The 20,996-nt window shown below is 32.8% G+C and overlaps 1 protein-coding gene across 3 annotated transcripts in view; it reads right to left on the reverse strand.

Annotated features, from left to right (window-relative positions):
- Positions 1-20,996, reverse strand: part of SLC16A7 (solute carrier family 16 (monocarboxylate transporter), member 7) — a 170,411-nt gene that overhangs the window by 64,258 nt on the left and 85,157 nt on the right. The window contains exons 1-2 of one of the 3 annotated variants that reach the window (XM_011969867.1): positions 17,220-17,344; positions 1,715-1,961 (exon numbers count right to left, since the gene is read on the reverse strand). In XM_011969867.1, the coding sequence (XP_011825257.1) occupies positions 1,715-1,931 (217 nt within the window). In that variant the 5' untranslated portion in view covers positions 1,932-1,961; positions 17,220-17,344. Of the gene's footprint in view, positions 1-1,714; positions 1,962-17,219; positions 17,345-20,996 lie in introns of those variants that run through there. The other 2 variants (XM_011969866.1, XM_011969868.1) reach the window with 2 other exon arrangements.

The raw sequence follows: 20,996 nt of genomic DNA on the forward strand, positions 1-20,996 counted from the left end.
ACACACACACACACACACACACACAGAGAGAGAATTATTTCAGGATCAACTGTTTACCTTCATAGTACAAGAAAAAGATAATGTCCTAAAGAATAATTATTATGTCACTGAACAAATGATGTTGGTGGAGGTGGTACACAAGCCACTGAGCTGAGAGGGAAAGAAATGAATCAGGTTTACAGAAGGCCTGTGCTAAATCTGGCTTTGTCCCTTTCTTGATTTAAAAAAAAAAAATTTTCTTTTTTTTTTTTTTTTTTTTTTTTTTTTTTTTTTTTGAGGCGGAGTCTCGCTCTGTCGCCCAGGCTGGAGTACAGTGGCCGGATCTCGGCTCACTGCAAGCTCCGCCTCCCGGATTTACGCCATTCTCCTGCCTCAGCCTCCCGAGTAGCTGGGACTACAGGCGCCCGCCACCTCGCCCGGCTAGTTTTTTGTATTTTTTAGTAGAGACAGGGTTTCACTGTGTTAGCCAGGATGGTCTCGATCTCCTGACCTCGTGATCCGCCCGTCTCGGCCTCCCAAAGTGCTGGGATTACAGGCTTGAGCCACCGCGCCCGGCCGAAAGATGTCACTTTCTAGATGTAAAAGTCAGAGACCATAGGTGTCAAATGCTTGGAGTTGCAGTCTCTATTTGCCATTAACAAGCTGTTTGACTTGGGAGAGCTATCTTATCTATTTCCTCAGCTATGGAATAAAGAGAAGATAATACTTATTTCACGGATCATTAAGAGGATTAAGTCATATCACACATATTGAGTACTTAGGCCTTGGGTGAAAGTAAATATTACTAAATACTGGATATTATACTAATGTCCTATCTCCATGACTAAGAGCCATATTATCCTTACTTGAAAAATAAGAAATCACAGAAGATAATTGATATAATTTCTTTAAATGACTATAGTCTGAGTCTATATCTATCCCTTAAAGTCAAATATCCACTTGAAAAATAAAAACTCTAAAAGACATATTTTAAGTAATGACTTTCAAAAAATTCTACAAGAGAGTCTGGTCTGCTACTGAGATTGATTTAAAGAAAATAGGTGACATAATAAGGCACCAATAATTCCAAATTTTTAACATTTAGAAGTGGGATGGTACTTTGATCTATTCATTATCCTTCATGACTCATACCCTCATTTGAACATAGAAGGTAATAAGATAATTTTCAGGCAACCATTTAAGTTAAAAAGATGTCATATTTAATGAGTCTTACAGAGATAAATAATCATTTCAGTCACACAAATTTGAATGGGTCTAGAATGTACATGTTAACACTTCATTTTTGCAGCTTAAAGTGATGTACTTTCTGGGCTTATAAACTGTCAGCAACTTAAATTTTCTTCTCATTCAGAAGAAAGCATTTCTACCAGAGGTTGCAATAGTGAAAAATGACATCAGCAATATGATGTGGACTTTATTTCAAACTAAATGAAGTAGCTTCACTTGGAAATTCCATAATTTAGTAAATCTTGCTTTGTGCTTACCAATTCTTATTCAAACAAATCCCCTATTAAGACTCGATTCAAAGCAAATAGCTTAAGATGCTGAATCACTAAAATCATTGAAAGTTCAGTTCTAATTATACTTTGGATTGGTTTTAAGTGACCATAACATAAAAACAGGTTTTAATATACCAAGACACTATATGTAAAACATTGTGACACAGAGGAATTATTTTCTTAATTCAGGATTCTATTTACTGCGAGAAGCTTACCTCCTGCGTACATAACAGCCAGCATAATGGATGATATCCATGCTATTTCACTGTAGGTAGTGTGGAATATTTGCTGAATTTCTTTGAAGAATACGGTGACGGCTTTAGGGAATGCATATGAAAATCCAATGGAGATAAAAGCTGCTCCAACCACAACCCAGCCCCATCCTCCATCTGGAGGTGGATGCAGAGGTGGGGTACTTGGCATTGGTGGCATTTCTGCTCCTCTAATGAAAATTCAAGTAATCTATATTTAAAAAAATGAAATAACAGTTTAAATTTTATTTCCCCTTTTGTTTACCACTCTTGATAGTCACTAAAATAGTACTTTCTAGTTAAAACTACAATATGATTTTTCATGAATATTTTTCACACTCTTCTGTTCAGAAAATTACCAGAAAATGTACAAAAAAAATCAATGCAAGTTATATACCTTTGATTATTGTGGGCTAAATATTTAAATAATTTAATGTGATTATTGAAACAAAAATTACTCAAAGTGAAGAATTTAGATCTGAACTGAAGTAGAATTTTACATTATACATCAGACGTAGCTCTAAGATAGATCTCATACATATTCTACTTCAATCATCAGTTGTTTTAACCTCAATAATTGATAATTTTGGTCTCATTTTTCCTTTCTGCTTAAGGCTAAGCCAAGGAATGAAGTGATGGTTGCACAGCCTTTTGACATGACCTGTTGGCTTTTTTTTTTTTTTTTTTTTTAGTGCTTTCTGTTGTCTAGCTTTTTGATGACTGTCGAGACAACTCTAACTCACTTTTTTTTTTGGAGGGGGGGGCGGGAAGGAGTCTCACTCTGTGGCCCAGGTTGGAGTGCAGTGTCATGATACTGGCTCACTCCAACCTCTACCTCCCAGGTTCAAGCGATCCTCATGCCCCAGCCCCCTAGTAGCTGGAATTACAGGCAGGTGCCACCATGCCTGGCTAATTTTTGTATTTTTAGTAGAGATGGGGTTTCGTCACATTGGCCAAGTTGGTCTCAAACTCCTGACCTCAGATGATCCACCCACCTCAGCCTCCCAAAGTGCTGGGATTACAGGCATGAGCCACCACCTCCGGCCCCCACTATTTTTTTTTAAAAAAATTACATATTTAAGGTGTAAAACGTTTTGTTATACACATTCATAGCAAAAATGATTACTACAGTCAACCTAATTAACATACCCCTCGCCTCATAGAGTTACCGCTTTTCTTTTTTGTGCTCAGAACACCTGAAACCTACTCTGTTGGCAAATTACCAGTATACTATACAGTATTACTAACTATATTCACCCAGTAGTTCAAGGCTGCAGTGAGCTCTGATGGAGCCACTGCACTCCATCCTGTGTGACAGAGAGAGGCCCTATCCCTAAAATGTTTTTTAATTAAAATAAAATAGCTAAATAAGCTTTAATTGCCACAATGATTTGTACAGAAAATATCTCATTTTTAAAAATGTTTTTTATAAATATATTTTACATGTCTTATTTATATACTCATACATCAAAAAATTTAGTTTTTTATATATTTACTTGTATCTATTATATATTTATGGGGTACAATGTGATGTTTTGATATATGGTTATTTTTTAAAAAGCAGTCTCAAATTACTCTTTTATAGGAAGAAGAGGTATAATTGATAAATGTGCCTACCATTCTATTAGACACTACAGGTGAAAAAAATTTTAAAAATTGTTAAATGGTATGAAAAAGGTAAATCCTTCTGATTTTCCCAAGAAAATACAATAAAGTAAAATTTAAAGTTATTCCTGACTAAATATACAGATATAAAATATGGCTTTAGATACAGTGGCATTAATTTGATGGAATAGTCTCAAGAGTTCAAATTACTTATCTTATTGAATTAATGCATGATACTCAAAGTAATCTATAATGTAATCTATAAGTATACAAAAATGGATAAGGGGATCTCACTCAATAAATATTGTGTACTTATTATGCTAAATACATGCTTTTTATTTTCAGTAAGTGTTCAATTTAGTTTCAATAAAAGCCTTTTCCGGTATTTTTTTGTATTTTTAAAATGTGACAAATTTCAGAAATATTAAGAAGCCTTACCCAAGTAAAATAGTAATGGAAGGGACTCAATTTTACTAATCACTGCTGACTTTACAGATAATATAAATAGAATTAGAAATAAGACTACCGAGTAATGTAATTTAGGGGGACAAAAAGCAAGCAAAAAAATTGTTGGCATTTTTATTACAGCTTCTCTGCATATCTATAGTATTCTTATTGATCAAAATGGTCACAGGCATCTAATTTTCAAAAAATGAATAAAATAACTTGAAATATTTTATTTTATAGGTATACATTTGTATGTTAGAAGCCTACCAAAAAATGTCATGGAAACTATAGTGACAAGGTCAAATGAAAGGCTTTAACCACAAAGAAATAATGCACATAATGTAGAGCTTAGTCAATCACGGTAATCAGGGCAAAGCCACTTCTATAAGTTAATGTCGTGCAAATGCTAAAATTGCTAAAATCAACCCAAAATACCACACCTCTCAATAATTATTTTGAGATGGTTTGTAGTCTTCAGCATGTGTACAGCTTGCTTTTGCAATCATTTTTGCTTTCTTAGAAACATAAAAATTACCTGTCTTCTATCTATCAATTCATCTATTAATTGGGAGATAAGTTTATTTCTCCTTGGTCTTCAGTTAACCTAACATGATGACTTTACATCACATGTGAATTGGAAATAGTATCTTTGAAGATGTATAATATTTAAGGAAAAAAGAAAAGGAAATAAATATTGTAAGTGTTAGTGAAACCAGTTGAAAATAGCAAATGATCTCTGAAAGTTGTCTAAAGTATCTGAATCTATATATTACTAAATTTTATTACTATATTTTAAAGTACCTATTTTATTGCTTGAAAATTTAAAAAAGAAACCATAGAAGAATACTGAGGAAATACCAAAGGACATTTATGTGGTAAACTACTCTTTGTTGTATAATCAGCATGTAAAAACAGTTACGGGGCTTAAAGTCCTCACTCTGCAGTTTTCCTGCTTGCATAAAGAAAACTAAACCATCTTTTATTACTAATTCATGAGTTTAAACTATTGTAGTTTTTATCACATCTGCTATAGTAAACATTCAGAAATACAACTGGATGATTTATTTTTTACTCACTTCAAAGATCATAAATAACATTTCTAAGTAATCTTAAACCCATATTTTAAAATAATAATATCAATACAAATATTATAATTCATTAATATTCAAATCATGTTATAAATATGGGATTTCCATTTTACAGACAGGAAACTATGCCCATAGGAAAGTAAAGAGGTGTGTGTAGACTCACACAATAAATAGGTGTCAACACTAGTATAAATTCTATGAATTAGAATTTTCTCAGCATTTAAATACACTCCACCTTAAGAAATGGAACACTCTTATATTAAAATAATTTGAACTTATAGACCCTTTAAAACCATTCTACTTGGTTTGCTCCTATACAAAGAATAAAATAGAAAAGAGAATGTATATACACATGCACACACACATATATACAATTCTATTTTCTAAAATTCTAGTTTATTTTGAAATTGTATATTTAAGCTTATTTTCCTTTACATGGTTTCCTCTTGTGGCATGAAAATTAAGCATAAGAGCTTCAAATGCTGCAAATACCGGCTCCATCATTTACTCTGTAACGCTTAGTAAAGTAATAAAACTGAGTCTGTGGTGTCATCTGTAAAAACAGGATAATACCTATATTTAGTTTATAAGGTAATTAAGAGCATTGACAGAAGACTACATGTAAATGGCATCACTAATATGTATTAGACAAATTTACCTATCATTATCCTAATTTTTATTAAAATTATATATAAAATGACAATGAGTGAAGATCTTAAAATTACATTTTTAGAGAGAAAAAATATATATGTGGCTTTCAAAATTCCATGTCTTTTATTACATTTAATGTAGAAGCTATAACTTTTAAAAGCCAAATCTTAAAGTGAAATTTGCATGACAATCTCATCTTGAGTGTCAAAAAAAATTGCATGAAGAGTACCTACCTCACAAGAGTAGTGTGAGAATTAAATGAAATAGTGTGTGCTTGCCTCAGATTTGTGATCTGCACATAGTTCAGTGTTCAATAAATCATAGTTTAGGTTGAATGTGAAATCCTCCAGAATTTCTCTAAAAATATTAAATAATTTTAGGATCTTCAGAAAATAGCAATAGCCATTTTTAATCAAATCACCTCTGTATGTCTCTCTCTGAACACATCGCTCTTTCTCTACCAAACGGCAACAACTATCCCAAATTGTATGATGGCTTTTAAGTTAATGTTATTTATACTTTTACCATATATGTATGTGTGTGTATGTATATGTTATATGTTCCTAAATTTATATATAATACATAAACTAAATATATATTATACATAAAATTTGTATTACCTAAAATATATATAGATCAGAGTCAACATTTAATTCTTAACAATAACAATAATTTAATAAATTATTAATATTTCAAGTATATATTACATTTTATACATTATATGCATGTAATAATATGCATATGACATATATAATCTTGGAAACAGTTTTTTAATTTAATATTATAATTTTAGATTTAGACATGATGTACATAGACTTATAAATCTCATGTCACAGAGTACAGTTGATTCTCATTATTCATGGAAGCTGTGCTCTATAAAGTCACCATGAACACTGAATTACCAAATGCTGAACCGCTGCACATAGTAGAAAAACAAGGTGAGACTCTGACCACATTTTTATCAACCAATCAATACAAAACCTTGTTTTACGTGTGTTTCTGTTTAAAGATACCTTACTTAATACATATTGCTGATTCATTGACACTAAACTTACAGGGAATAGAGCCGTAACTCACGTCTGGATGAAGCTTATCTAACACAAATATTTTTTCTAAAAGACACTTCATAGTTTTCTCGTGCGGAGGAATGCTAGACAGCACTTCAGCATTACTCTCAGGGAATATTTTAAACAGCAAGATCACCAACAAAAAGCACAAAATGTGAAAAACATGGTATTAGACTATAAAAAGAATACTGGTTTACAGTATGAGAACTTAAACCAGAAGGCAGGGTCTTGCCTTGTTTGACCTCAGCTGGGAATGTAAGTGTTGCATAACAACTTTTTTTGCTGTTCTGTGCATGTCAGCAAATAATTGCAGAAGTGCTGTGAATCACAAATTTCTGTGGATATGCAAATTTACAAATATGGAATCACTCATAATAAGGATTGACCATACGTCATTTTTGAATATACATGTGTATGTATCTATATCTATATGTAACCCACACCTAAGTATATATAAAGATTTGAACTGTCTCCAGTTAGATGTCATTATGCTCCTATGAACATTCCTGTACTTTTCTCTCTTGGGGCATTTGTGTAAACAATTCTGCAGAGATACTGGATAGGGATTATAGAAGATTTATTGTAGAAATTTACACTGAAACAAGCAGTGCATAAGAGTTCTCCTTGCCACATATCCTGACCAATGCATAATTTTTAATTTTTTTCTAATGCAGTAGACATGAAAAAATTCATTGTGCTTTTAATTTGCATTCTGTGATCACTAATACTTTTGAGTATCTTTTCATGTAGTTAGAGCCATTCTGTTCTTTAAACACCAGTTCTTGTATTTTACTAGTTATGCTTACACCAATGGAAGAAAGCTTCCAACTTGTCCTTCTAAAATTTGGACACTTATGCATCATATTTCTACTTCAGTAATTATCCCACAAATTTAGAATACATTTTCACTTAAAGATTAAAATAAGTAACTATTTATCATTTGCCAATGATATAAATACTAATTAGTAATTTAAAATTTAAAAAAATAAAAAATACATAAAAAAATAAAAATCACCCACAATCCTAACACTAGAGTAAACTATTATAGACATACTGGTGAATATATTCTGCTATATATACTCTGCTATAGCTTCAGTTATATATGTTTACATAATACATTTTATCCAATTGAAAATGACAGCAATTTTTTATATCAAAATTATATGTATAAATATGTACTAAAAGAAAACAACGTCCAACTCATTAAGTATTGCTAAATATTTTCACAATCAGATTATGATTCTTCTGAATCACTTTTTGAATCACAGTTTGCAATAGCTGTGTTTTTTTACACAATATCCTCCTCTGGCCTATAAAGAGCATCCACGGTTTGGCATTTCTACAGAGTATTCCATTACTGTCTCTAGGAATTTCTTTCAAGCTGCTTACACCACTTTAAATTTTGACACTGATGTTCTTCGTCTTACCAGAAAATATCAACAGAAGATACTCAGTGAACAACAGAACTTATATTCCTTCCTCTAATGGTCCACAAATGGTTTATTGACTGAAATATCAAAAGACTGAAACTGTCCAACCATGATCAGAAACAATCACTAAAATGTGCATAGGCATAGGCAACATTAGCAACAATGATCATAAAATGCCATCCAGTGTAAGACATCCTGACTTCAAAGATGTTAAAATGTGAAATACGTGCTTCTTAGAATTGAAGAAACAACAAATGCGTAAATATTTACCTGTATGTATGTATATTCAATGTGTGTATATATTTATGTATATAAATTTAATTAAAATGTGCTGTATAGAAGTAGAGTTCTAAGATTTGAATTTCTCATTTATTTGGATTTCTTTAAAAATCACAAATAGCTGCATAATCAGTTTTAACAATATTTCACTGGTTAATATTCTCTAAATTATTTCATAAAAAATTCAGGACTGTTTAGATTCTTACCTTATCTCAATATTATAAGCTATTGTAATAAGTACTTTTCTTATAGTTCTGATTTCAATTTGAATCATAGGAAAACATAGATTTCTCCAAATTCCTCATTCTCCCAATGAATAATTTGGAAACAGCTACAATATTTTTGCCTTCAAATAACATTTCCACTGATTTATTCACTATCCATCTTTCCCATCAGATTCTAAGATAACAAGGCAGTTATTGTATTCCAAGTTCTCAGTATAGTTATTAGCATATAATAGGGTAAATAAAAGACAAATTGATCAATAAATAGCTATAAATATTTGAACTTGAAAAAAAAATTTCACCCATTATGCCATCCGCTGTCATTTTATCTCTGTAAGTATGAAGTTTCAGGTTTTGTTTTGTAATGAAGTTAAAGAGAAATAAATCAGAATAAAATGTTAGGCCCCTATATGTTTGTTTGAGGCAGACTTTTTTTTTTTTAACAGTCCTTTCTAGACAGGGGCAGCAATCTCAAGGCAAATGCTGGTAGCAATTATGGTATAAGTGCCTGAGAAGAGGTTGGCTTTAGATGATATCCTAAATGAAAAGTAAAGGAAAGGAATATTTGCTAAATGTATCTTGACTATGGTATATACAAGTAAATGATGAGGCCATCATCCAAATTCAGAAAAGGACTAAAAAAATGGAAGCATCGGAAAAACTGAAAGGAGTAAAAATGGATAGTAATAGCATACACTACCAGCCCTTCCTTTGACTCCTCCCATTTTTCTATCTCAAACACACATACACATGTGCATCCACATGTGTGTGCACATGCACACAACTACATATTCACCTCCTCTAAGTATCAATCATATCCCCAGACATATTTTAATGCACAAATGTTCTTTCTTTAACAATTCTGAATGACAATAGGTGACCTGCACATCAGCCTTCCATAGATAATCAGCTGTTTCACATTTCTCTAGATTCTGGTCCAAAGGAATATCACCGAGGAATTCTGATTTATATTCCCTATTAAATTCATGTTTTTCTAATGTACTGCATGTTCATTCTCTGAATTGTCAACTACTCAAATTGTTTCTGCTTTGTTATAAAAGTGAAGCTATTTTCTTAGATGCTACACAAATCGTTCCTTTCAAAAGTATACTTGCCTTTAAATAAAAATCATATTAAGCATTTTTTCTCTTCAATCTTTTCTGTTTTTGCATTACATTTTTCCCACAGTTCATCAATTTATTTCTCATTTATATGATATTTTACTCTCTGTTTTCAGCACATTTCCTTGATTTGAATAATAACTGTGGGCTCCAGGGTGCAAGGCGCCACTCATATACTTCTTCATTTTCTTATCTACTACTTCTTTTGTTTTTCTTCATATAAAATGACATCTTATGATCTCTTAACTGATCCATTAGAAAACAGACCCAGAACCAATCAGTTTCAAAAATTATAATTCCAACATTGTTACGTCTGCCTTATTAGTGACTCTTGAGTTGACCAGTTGTCAAGATCCAAGTCATACACACTCATTGGCTTCATGCCTTTTTTTCCTATGCTCAATTCTATAATATTTTAATACAATTTATATCAGTTGTGTCTTATTTCTTTTAACAAGCACAACTTGTAAGCATAGACAAGAAAAACAGAGTTAAAAGCATAGTTTTACCTGTTGATAGATGTCCACTTGAACAGATTTCTTTGGATTATATGTGAAATCTTTAGGCCTAGTCACTAAACCTTGAAGTGTGATATTTGAAGGTATTACAAATGAAGAGAGGTAGAGTAGATTTTGGATTATCTAAAGAAATAGAAAAACAAATCATTACATGCATATTTGAATTCAGTAAGCCAAATTAGAGCCACTGCCTTTAAATCACCTCAATAAAATTTGAACATCTTTTAATAATTAGTGAAATTGAATACATCTTTGTCAATACAATAATAGAACTAAGATATGACTAAAATGACCAAACATGGCATGAGGAAAAAAAAAAAAAGTATAAGATTAAAAAAATCAGGTTTTGTTAAAAAGAAAACAACAGTAAACTACAAGCCTATGATTATAAGAAAGAAAATTCTTATTGGCATTCACTATCTGTCACTTAAATAATTCCCTATACTCATTTAAATAATTTTCTCTAAAATTCAATTAAATAAATTAAATATCCATTGACAATGAAAATAAAAAATTGAAATATAATTATTAGAAATACTGTCAGTAATATACATGGCTTATAATAAGACAGACTGGGTTTCAGGAAAGAAACAAATTATTTTAGAGATCTTGTGATTTAGAATTCAAACTTCCTAATCAAATCAGGGTGACAGAAAAATACGCTAAATCTCTAATCCATCAGATATATTTGTTTCAATTTAAATATGCTGCTGAATATATAGAATTTAGTACCTAAGAGTTTGTTTTGTTTGGACCAAGGCTTTCTTTCCCTAGATCAAAACTAAGAAAAATGTCAATACCTTCATTAAATACCCAGTGTCTGCCTTATATCCAGGGCCACCTATTCTAAAGTGCTGAACAAAGGCAACACAGCCACCAGGTCAAATGAGGTTTGTATGAGAGTATGAGGAAAGTGTGATCTGCATGCCAAGTCCATGAGAAACGGCGGGTGGGTGGGGACTAGGAAGAAGATGAGTAAAGAGGCTTAAAAGTCATGAATAAACACTGAGAAATTCATAAGGATGGAACTAAAGGTCTAACTTGTGCTAGGAATGAAGAGTTCACACTAAATGGGTCTCCTGGGCCTGGGATTAGAGCAGTGAGAAGAGGCACATACATCAGCTCTGGTCCTACAGGGAGCCTTCGGACCCATCTGCTGCTTTTTAAAGCTGGGTAATTTGAGAATAGCAGCTCCATCCCACCCCAAGTAATCAGCTCATCCAAAGGTAGAAAACCTTTATATTTTGAAGAAATTATTTTATATCTATTTCCTCTGGCAGGGAGAACTTCCCTGGCTTCCAGGCAAAGCCTCAGAAGAGAACCTGAGGCATATCTAAAAATTAGGTTCTGATCTTCCAGTCTATGTGCTTAATTATACTCATAATTTATACAGGCTCCATGTGGCAACCCTCCAAGAAAATAAAAAAATATATATAATTTATGCAGGCCAGCTTAGGGACCAGATAAAAGAGACCTGGACAAGTCCAAATTCTACATGCTCACCAACATTTCTGTGAAATTTCACAGCACCTTAACTTAATTGGCCTATTTTCTTCCAGAAAGACTAGCTCACATCCAGAGTTCCTTTCAACAAATGAGTAAATAATTCAGGAAGACTCTGCTTGATAGTTATATCTATATCGATCTATGTTGCATCCTTTTCTTTACATATATTAAACTATCATCATATATTTCATATACATTTATGCAGATATATTTATACAATGCATTTACTAATCTTTAGTTTTAAAAATGAAAGGTAGTGTTTTAGTGGAAACATTAAAGATGAGGAAGCATAGAAGCAGAGAATAGTATAGTTGTTTCCAGGTACTAAAAGAGGAAAATGGGGAGGAATTAGTCAAAGAAACAAAGATAAAATTATGTAAGATGAATAGATCTTAGAGATCTACTGTACAGCATAGTACCTATAGTTAACAATACTCTACTGAACACTTAAACCATGTGGTATGAGGGTAGATCTTATGTTGTTTTCTGTTCAGAATGTAACAATAATAAATAAAGAAAGCAGGAGCAACCTTTTGGGGGTGGACATATTTAAGGCATAGACTGTAGTGATGGTTTCATGGGTGTGCACTTATCTGCAAACTAACCAGGTTGTACACATTATAGACAGCTTTTTTTGTATGTAAATCATACCCCATTAAGGTGGTTTAAAAGTATGTTTAAAAAGGTAGTGTTTTAGAGTTTGTGTGTCTGACTACAAAGCCTGTAGAAAACCAACAATCCTTAAGCCAATGAGAAAGCTTTCCTTCGATTTGGAAAAACCATTATTTAGAGGACTGCTTCTTGAAGTCCAAGTAGGCATAAGCTTACTCCCCCTACAAAAGTAGCTTTAATTATTATAGCCAGAAGTTGCGCTTTGCCATCTGCTAATTTTGTTCCTTAGTAATAACTCATATGCCGCATGTTTTATGATGGGCTTTACTTATAACAGGGTGCATAAAAAATAAAAAATGTTTTAGAGCTTTTTATTTTTCTAAACATGCAAATACTTTACTTTCTTAATCCCATGAACTCCAGGGAACTGGTATTTTGAATCACATTTTATAGACGAGGGCATAAATGATCAGAATTGCAAAGTGACTTTTCTAAGTAAAATGTCTAGTAGGTGACCAAACTGCTACCACAACTAGTATTTTTTTATTAGGGCCTTTGTTGCTGATTCTACTATAACACAACATGAAAGCTAACTCTTTCTGCATACAATTATACTCCTTCGGTTTTATTCCTCTGGAAATTTCCAAATTTCAGTTCTTGTACATGTCCATTCTGATGGTATTGTTCATCAGAATTCATATTCTTATCTTTGGAATTCAAAAACTACAACTATCCTTCAAAGTCTTTTGAAATTCATCATCTTTACAGCTCATTTACACCTGTGCATTCCACAATGTTTTTGAATATATAGGCTCCAATAGAATATCACCGTTTACAAGCGTGACCTGCAAGTATTTTTCAACAATTTATGTGGTGGGATGAACTGAAGCCCAATAACTTCGCCTTTTCTTTTAGAATCAATACCAGTTGATTAAACTATGGAGAAAAATATGTAAGACATAGGAGTAATTAAACTATCAGTGATGATCCATGGCTAGACTATAATGTTATATTCAAGGCTCTTTCAGTCACATAAAGTATTAGAATGTTTCTTTATTTATTTTGTGAAAAATCTTTCTTCAACTTTCAAAGCCTAAACCAGCATGCCTCCATTCTATGAAGTCTTATCAATATCCCATGCTATCCAGAAGTTTATATTTCAAAATACAGTCTAGAAATAATGGACTCACCAAACTAGTCCCAAAATAATCAATAGTTCTTAGACTATTGTTTTCACTATAAATTTCTCTAGAAGCCCTATAGTTAAAGCATGAGTTTTTCTCTACATCCTACTTAAAAAGTGTTTATAAGTAGTAAGTTATATTATGTTTTCGCCTAAATGAATTAATTTGTTCTCAAAGAATGATTGTCTGGTTTTTTAGCTATTTCCTTTTTTTATACAAAAGGATATAGCAACATCAAATTAATGTACAATGTTTAACTTTAGGTGACAACTCACCCAATTTTACAACAGAAATTAAACTGAACCAAATCTTTTCTTTCCCAACATGTAATTAAATTAAAATTGGACTCTAATCCCAAGAGGCTATTTTATTCTTCAAAGTGGACCATCTCGTAAATCCTATTGACTAATTTACTTTGACATCTAGACAAGAGAGATATCAATAGTGCATAGCTCACAAAATGTCAATAACACAAAACTTGTTTTTAGACTAAACTATTGCAGTGGTTAAATGACTCTGAGAATGCTAATTGACAATAAGGATCAAACTAACTAAAAATGTTTTATAATGGGAAAGTTAGAAAAAAATAATATAAACCAGTATGTAATTATCTATGAAGAATTGGAAGTGGACCTCCCATACCAAACAATTCCCCTGATTCCTAATACAGGTTGAACATCCCAAAATCCAAAAATCAAAAAAATTATGCTTCAAAATCCAAAACTTTTTGAGTGCCTATGTGACATCACAAGTGAAAAATTCCACAGCTGACCTGCTTACAAGCATTTCGGACGAGATATACTCAGACTGTAGAATTATGTGTAAAACAGTTATAATAGGTTTAATGCCAGCTATGTCCATGTTTGGATCCCCAGAACTTTTAATGTTACCTTATATGGCAAAAGATGTATATAAATTAAGGCTGTCGAGAGAGAATCTTATCCTGGATTACCCAGGTGGGCTGTAAATGAAATCACATGTATCCTTATAACAAAAAGAGACAGAGGGAGTTCAGAGACAGACACACAGAAAGGAAGATGCAGAGAGGAGATGTGCTGTGAAGATGGAGGCCCAGCAGAAAGTGATGTGACCACAAGCCAAGGAATGCCAGCTGCCACGAGAAACTAGAAGAGGCATGGAACAGAGTCTCCCATAGAACCTTTTTAAGGAATGTGGTTCTTCATCTTGACGTCCAGAAATATTAAGAATACAGTTCTATTGTTTTAAGCCACCAAGTTTGTAGTAGTTTGTTACGACTGCACTAGGAAACTAGGATAGTAGTAGTGGTGACTCATTTATAAAAGCCATTAACCAAGCAACTGCACTACTAAGATGTTTTTCTTGTAGGCACAATTGCACAGGTATGCAAAGACACATGATGTCCAGGGCAACATCATTTATCACTGTAGCAAACTGAAAGTCATTAGAAAATGTATAAATTGTACACTCATAAAAAAGTATTAATATCATATAACTATAAAATGAATAGGCAGATTTACACACATTGATATGGCTGAAATGTTGCTAAAAGTGTAATAAATGAAAAAGTAAGATGTAGAACAGAATATAATTATTTTAAATTGTATACACAGAAAGACTACTTAGGTTGAGAAAAGAAAACTAGCTCAGAGCAATATAAGCTATATGAAGTATCGAAATTTATCAGGCCCAGAAAGACGAGTATGAGACTTCAGTCAGCCCAGACCCTGTTCCCCACCCATGCCTGGAGGCAATTGTTCAAAGTAATTTTGTTCTTGACTAGCTGCTTCATCCATTATCTTCACGTTCTGGAGTTTGTAATACAAAACAAACAAACAAAAACAATATATAGCCAATCAATAGCTGATGTTATTTTAATGTAATTTTTTTACAAACAACTCAAGAACCCCCTCTTCTTTTCCTTTAAAAATTCACTTGTAGACTGCCACTAATTGGAGTGTATATTCAGGGCAACTGAATCTATGTTCCAGAGCTGCAATCCACAAGCTTGGTCCAAATAAACTTTCTATGCATATTAATTTTGCCTCAGCTTCTTCCTTTAGTGAGATAATACACATACATTTACATATCTATACAAATTATGCCTTTGGAAAGTGACCATGTGGGATTTATATATTTTTGAAATGTTTAAATGTTATATAATGAGTAAATCTTATATTTCTATTAAAAACTTGAAAATACAAAAATGTTGAAATACAAAACTTTAGTATGCAAATATAAATGTATTTCCTTACGCGTTTACTTGGTTGTGAGTTGTACTTCTGTTCATATTAAATATAAAATTTTCTTATTTTTTTCTAATGTTTTTCTCCTTGTAGCTAAATTTCTGTCATATTTAAGAGAAATCGATCCTTGCTTATAGATATTATCTAGTTGTTACAGAAAACCAGAATATGTGACCCCAGAATATGACTCTTTAGCTTAAGGATTACTTTGAGCTGATTATTTTGAGAACCATCAGACACAGGAGAAGCTCTGAAAGTCAAGCCACCCTTTTGTAAGGGAAATTTATATCTATAAAGGAAATTTCTATTTTTAATGGTGTCTCCCTCTCTGCACCAGTAAGAGAGGAACAACTAAATCGCTAGAGACTTATCAAAAGAGAAGGCATGGACTTAATCTGTGTAACAAACCTTATCATTGTTTATCTGGTTTTCCTAGGCATCTCCACATAACTGGCCCTTCCCACACCTTTCTTTCTTTTAATTAGTGGACAATGGTATTTAAGCCTGAATTCAAATCCGCCTCCTTGAGATTCACTCATTTTTCTGAGTATCTCACAAGTATAATGAGGTATATACTTTAATAAACTTCCTTTTGTTTTTCTCTTGTTAATCTGCATTTAGTTACTGGGGTCGCAGCTAAGAACTTAGAAAGTATAGAAAGAAATTTTTTTTTCTTCCCTTACATGGGAAGCCGGAACAGTGCTGAATATCATGCCCCTTCCTCAAAAGGGAGTCAGCCCAAACTTTTAAATATGATTTTCATGTCCTTTAGGGAAAAATTTATCTGGGAGTTTTACATGTTAGCATGTGTGCAGTCTTTAATGCTCTCCCAGAGAGAAATTGTGTATATGGCTCTACAGTGAAAGAGGATGCCAACAATCATTGTGTGTATATTCTGTTTTGTTTGTGTTTTTCTCTTTCTAAAGTTTTTAAAGCCACAGAGTCCTTTCTAGGAACGAAATCTTACTCAGAATCCTACTACGCAAACCAGCTACTCTGGTTTATGGGGTTGGGAGTGTCATAGAGAGCCTGGAACTCCACTTATCGGCATCCCCTGACTCCTGAAATGGTCCCTGGTTCTTCCTAAAAAGCTTAGAATTCCTTAGAGCATAGCTGGGAAGCCACTTATAATACTTTTCTTACCTCTCAACTTAGGAAAAAAACAGAATTATATGTAAGAGATTTTTGATCCTCCATTTTGCATTAGTCTCCAAAGATTCTCTGGTGTTTTGGTTATTTTCTCAATTTGAAAGCATTGGATCATTAACTGGCACTACAAAAGAGGAGGTAAAGAAAAATCCCTGGATACTTCTGGGAAGATTACATGGCCAAAGAATCTTTCTGACTTTTATATTAAAATGTCCATTTTTAAAAAAATCAAATAAAAAAACCCACAGGATCTCCTGATATCAATGATGAGATTCAGAAAGATGTTAGAATCCCTAAAGTTTCTAAATAATACAGTATTACTGAGGCAGGATTAAGAAAAGGGCCACAGCAAGGTGAACCAACCTGGCCACAAGCATTGAGAAACAGGGTCTTCCATTTCACCAAGACATAAGTTTCCCTGATGTATGGACTCCTCTGCCCACCTGAGGGCAGAAGCTTCCTTGTGAACCACTGCTCTTCAGAATCCTGAACATATTTAGTTCCATCTATGACATATCTCTTTGTCACTCAACACTTTGTCAGCTATAGTCTCATAATTCTATGACCCCTTCCCCTAGTTCCCATGAGTAATCATACTTATAATATGGGAAAACTAACCTAAATGCCAACTCGGAGAAGTAGTTGCATATGTTACTGTCATTCATTTGATAAACTATTATATATACATTAAATAATTATGAAAGCTATATAATAAAAAGGGAAGTATTTGTTATATAATTTTTAATTTAAAAGTACTGATAGTAACCTGTATGATAGCATAATTCCAAAATGTTATAAAAGATACACGTAAAAAAACGTAAACATAGGCTATAGAATTAGGGTAAGGATTGCAGAAAAAATTATAATTCCTTAATTATATTAAGTTGGTATAATACCACTATAACACGATAATATATAAAGTACTTAAATTAATATTACACATTTACTTATTTGCCCTAATTTTTATTTTTATGTCTGCTTTGAAAAATAGGTTTAACTAGTCCACAACTGATTCAAATACAGTTTTTGTAAGGCAATACAATGAAACTGGAAGCTGTATTTTATTTAGAGATCTTACCTTAGAGATCCTGTGGGTTTTTTTATTTGATTTTTTTTTAAAATGGACATTTTAATATAAAAGTCAGAAAGATATTCTTTGGCCATGTAATCTTCCCAGAAGTATCCAGGGATTTTTCTTTACCTCCTCTTTTGTAGTGCCAGTTAATGATCCAATGCTTTCAAATTGAGAAAATAACCAAAACACCAGAGAATCTTTGGAGACTAATGCAAAATGGAAGATCAAAAATATCTTACATATAATTCTGTTTTTTTCCTAAGTTGAGAGGTAAGAAAAGTATTATTTTTTAACTTTCACCTTTTTTTGTTTTATATTGATGTTTTTAGTCATACCTAAATGAAATTACGAGACTCCTGCATAATTGTAAAGAGGAAACCCACAGTCACCACACAAAAATTTAGATATAAATAACATTTGCTGATTACCAATTGCCTATATACATATATCATTGCTGCCACCTATTATGGTACAGGTAAGTATCAATAAGCAAGACACTTAACAATTTAATACACATTTTCTCATAATACTATCTTTTGGCTACTGTCTTCATTTGGCAGGCAATGAAAATAAAGTTCAAACATGTCAAATATCTTGTTTAAAGTCTGAAAGTCTACCATAGTGTTTGTCTCACTCTAGAACTATGCTCTTAATGAATTAAAAGCCATATACTTCCTACCAACTTATTATCTTTCATTCATGAACTCCTTAAAGTGGTCATATTGCCACTCCTTCTCCACCCTCCTGTATTTTGCTTGTTCTAATACTTGCTTTCCTCGTGGTCACTTGCCAGGTCTTCTGCCTCCACCATTCCAGCTATGTGCTTCCCCAATGACTTCAGGAGACACTCAATTAGTTGGTAATTGTCAAAACAAGAGGAAATGAAAGCTGAAACTCACAGAATATTAACTATCCACTAGATTCAGAAAATAATACCAATAATCAGGATTATGAAAGAGCCATGTTGAAGGGAAGGACTGTAGAATTCATAGGAACATAATAAAGTTACCAGATCTTTCTTCTACCATATACTTACAAGTGAATTTAATTGGTAGATTTTATTTTTGTTAATACTTATTTGTCCCCTACTCATACTTGTCATATTTCTCTGTAGGCAAAGTATAGTTCCTATTCATTGACTTTAGGTTTGGACATGTGACTTCCTTTTGTCAATGGAATGTAAGTCAATGCAGTGTGGGTCATGTCCAAGAGTATGTTTAAAATATGTTTGCATATTTTGCCTTTATAGTAGTCCTTGCTTTCCAAAATAAGAACATGTCCCTTTAGCCTGGATCCCTCAAAATAAGAAAATGTTTGATGGTTAGCTGAGCCCTTCAGAACCAACCAGAGCCACAGCTGACCCATAGTGCCTAAGCAGCATAGCATGGGTAAGAAATAAATATCTGTTATTGTAAGCCCTAAGAGATTGCAGTTGTTTGACAGAATAACAAAATCTGAGCTAGGGTGCATAAAACAAAATCCCAAGAAACACGTTGGCTCCAAGGATGCGAGCCAGTAGTGAGGAATCTGTTAGAAGAAGTTAGAAAAATGGCAAGATATGTTAAACAGTAACAAAATATTTGGTAAAACTTTTCCCTGATATCTTCAAATGCAGAAAAAGTACACAATGTATTTGGGGCTCTGGGAAAAGAGGTTTGGAGATGATGCCGGTTGCATGAGTTGGTGGTAATTAGCTACATTTAGAAGGTTACTATGGAAGCTATAAAGCCATAATAGCAGGATAGCAGGGACAAAAATAGGAAAAGGGATAGGTATTGTAGGACTTGCAGGATGGAAAGATATGTTCCGCCCCCATCCCCCACTTAGCTTTAGCCTGGTAAAAGATTCTCAAGTTAAGACACTCAGGACAAGTAAAAACAAGGTCACTAAGCCAAAGAAAAGACCAAACCAAGAGTATGACTTTAGCTTTTTTTTTAGTTTATAGCATTTTATTAATATATTCCTTAAATTAACAAGTAAAAATTGTATATATTTATGATGTAAAATGTTTTGCTATATGTGTACATTCTGAAATGACTAAATCAAGGTATTTAACATACATAGAACCTCACATACTTATTTTCTGTGGTGAGAACACTTAAAATCTACTCTCAGCGATTTTCAAATATACAATATATTGTTATTAACTGCAGTCACCATGATGTATAAAAAATTTCTTGAACTGATTCCTCCTAACTGAAATTTTGCTTAGCATCTCTTAAAATCTTTTGCAGGAGTAAGTCAGACACCAGTAAGTCTTTTCAGTTTAAAAAACAGTCGGGAATGTAGCAGGGAGAAGAGATCAATGGTGTGGTCTCATGCAGGTCTGATAAATTTGAATTTTCTGCAATGAAGCACATAGAGAGAGGCATGTCTTTTATAAAGAATCGATGGTACTATTATTTGTATTAACTAGAACCAAATAATCTTTTCAATGTCTTTAAGAGTGTTATACTGTAAAATATGCTACTAAGCTGGATATGGAAAAGAACAGTGACTGTTGGAAATGTAAAATGACCAAGCGATTAAGATGACTCAATATCCAGTAACTTGCTTTATGTGATGTGCAAAAATATAATCCCATGTGGTATTTAAAAACATATATCACAGTAAATGTCACTAAAGTGTTGTAACATTTTGGCCAAGTGACAATAATACTGGATCTTAGTTTCTTTATTTGTAAAAAACACAGTGCAGAACTTAGTATTCTGAGTCCCTCTGAGCTCCCATACTTTGATTCAACGACACTAAAATAGTTCTCTTATTGGCTGTCTTAGCATGTAAAACACAAATTTCTTCCCTGCTCTAAGAAAATGCTACTGCCATTCAAAATAAGTAATAAACATATGGACAGTGTTTTAACAACTTTTCCAAGCTCCTAAAAACTACGGCAACAGAACAGGGACCCTCCCCCGCAAAAAAAAAAAAAAAAAAAAAAAAACACACTTTGAAAGAATCATTTGAAAAAAATACATTATATAAGCAGACAGGGCCTGTGCTTAACAATTAAATACTACAGGCTCCCAAAGGCCAAGTCTTAGTTCCTTAAGACTGCTTAGAATTTT

The sequence above is a fragment of the Mandrillus leucophaeus genome, unplaced genomic scaffold (genome assembly GCF_000951045.1).
Source record: "Mandrillus leucophaeus isolate KB7577 unplaced genomic scaffold, Mleu.le_1.0 Scaffold917, whole genome shotgun sequence".
Classification (NCBI taxonomy): Eukaryota; Metazoa; Chordata; class Mammalia; order Primates; family Cercopithecidae; genus Mandrillus; species Mandrillus leucophaeus.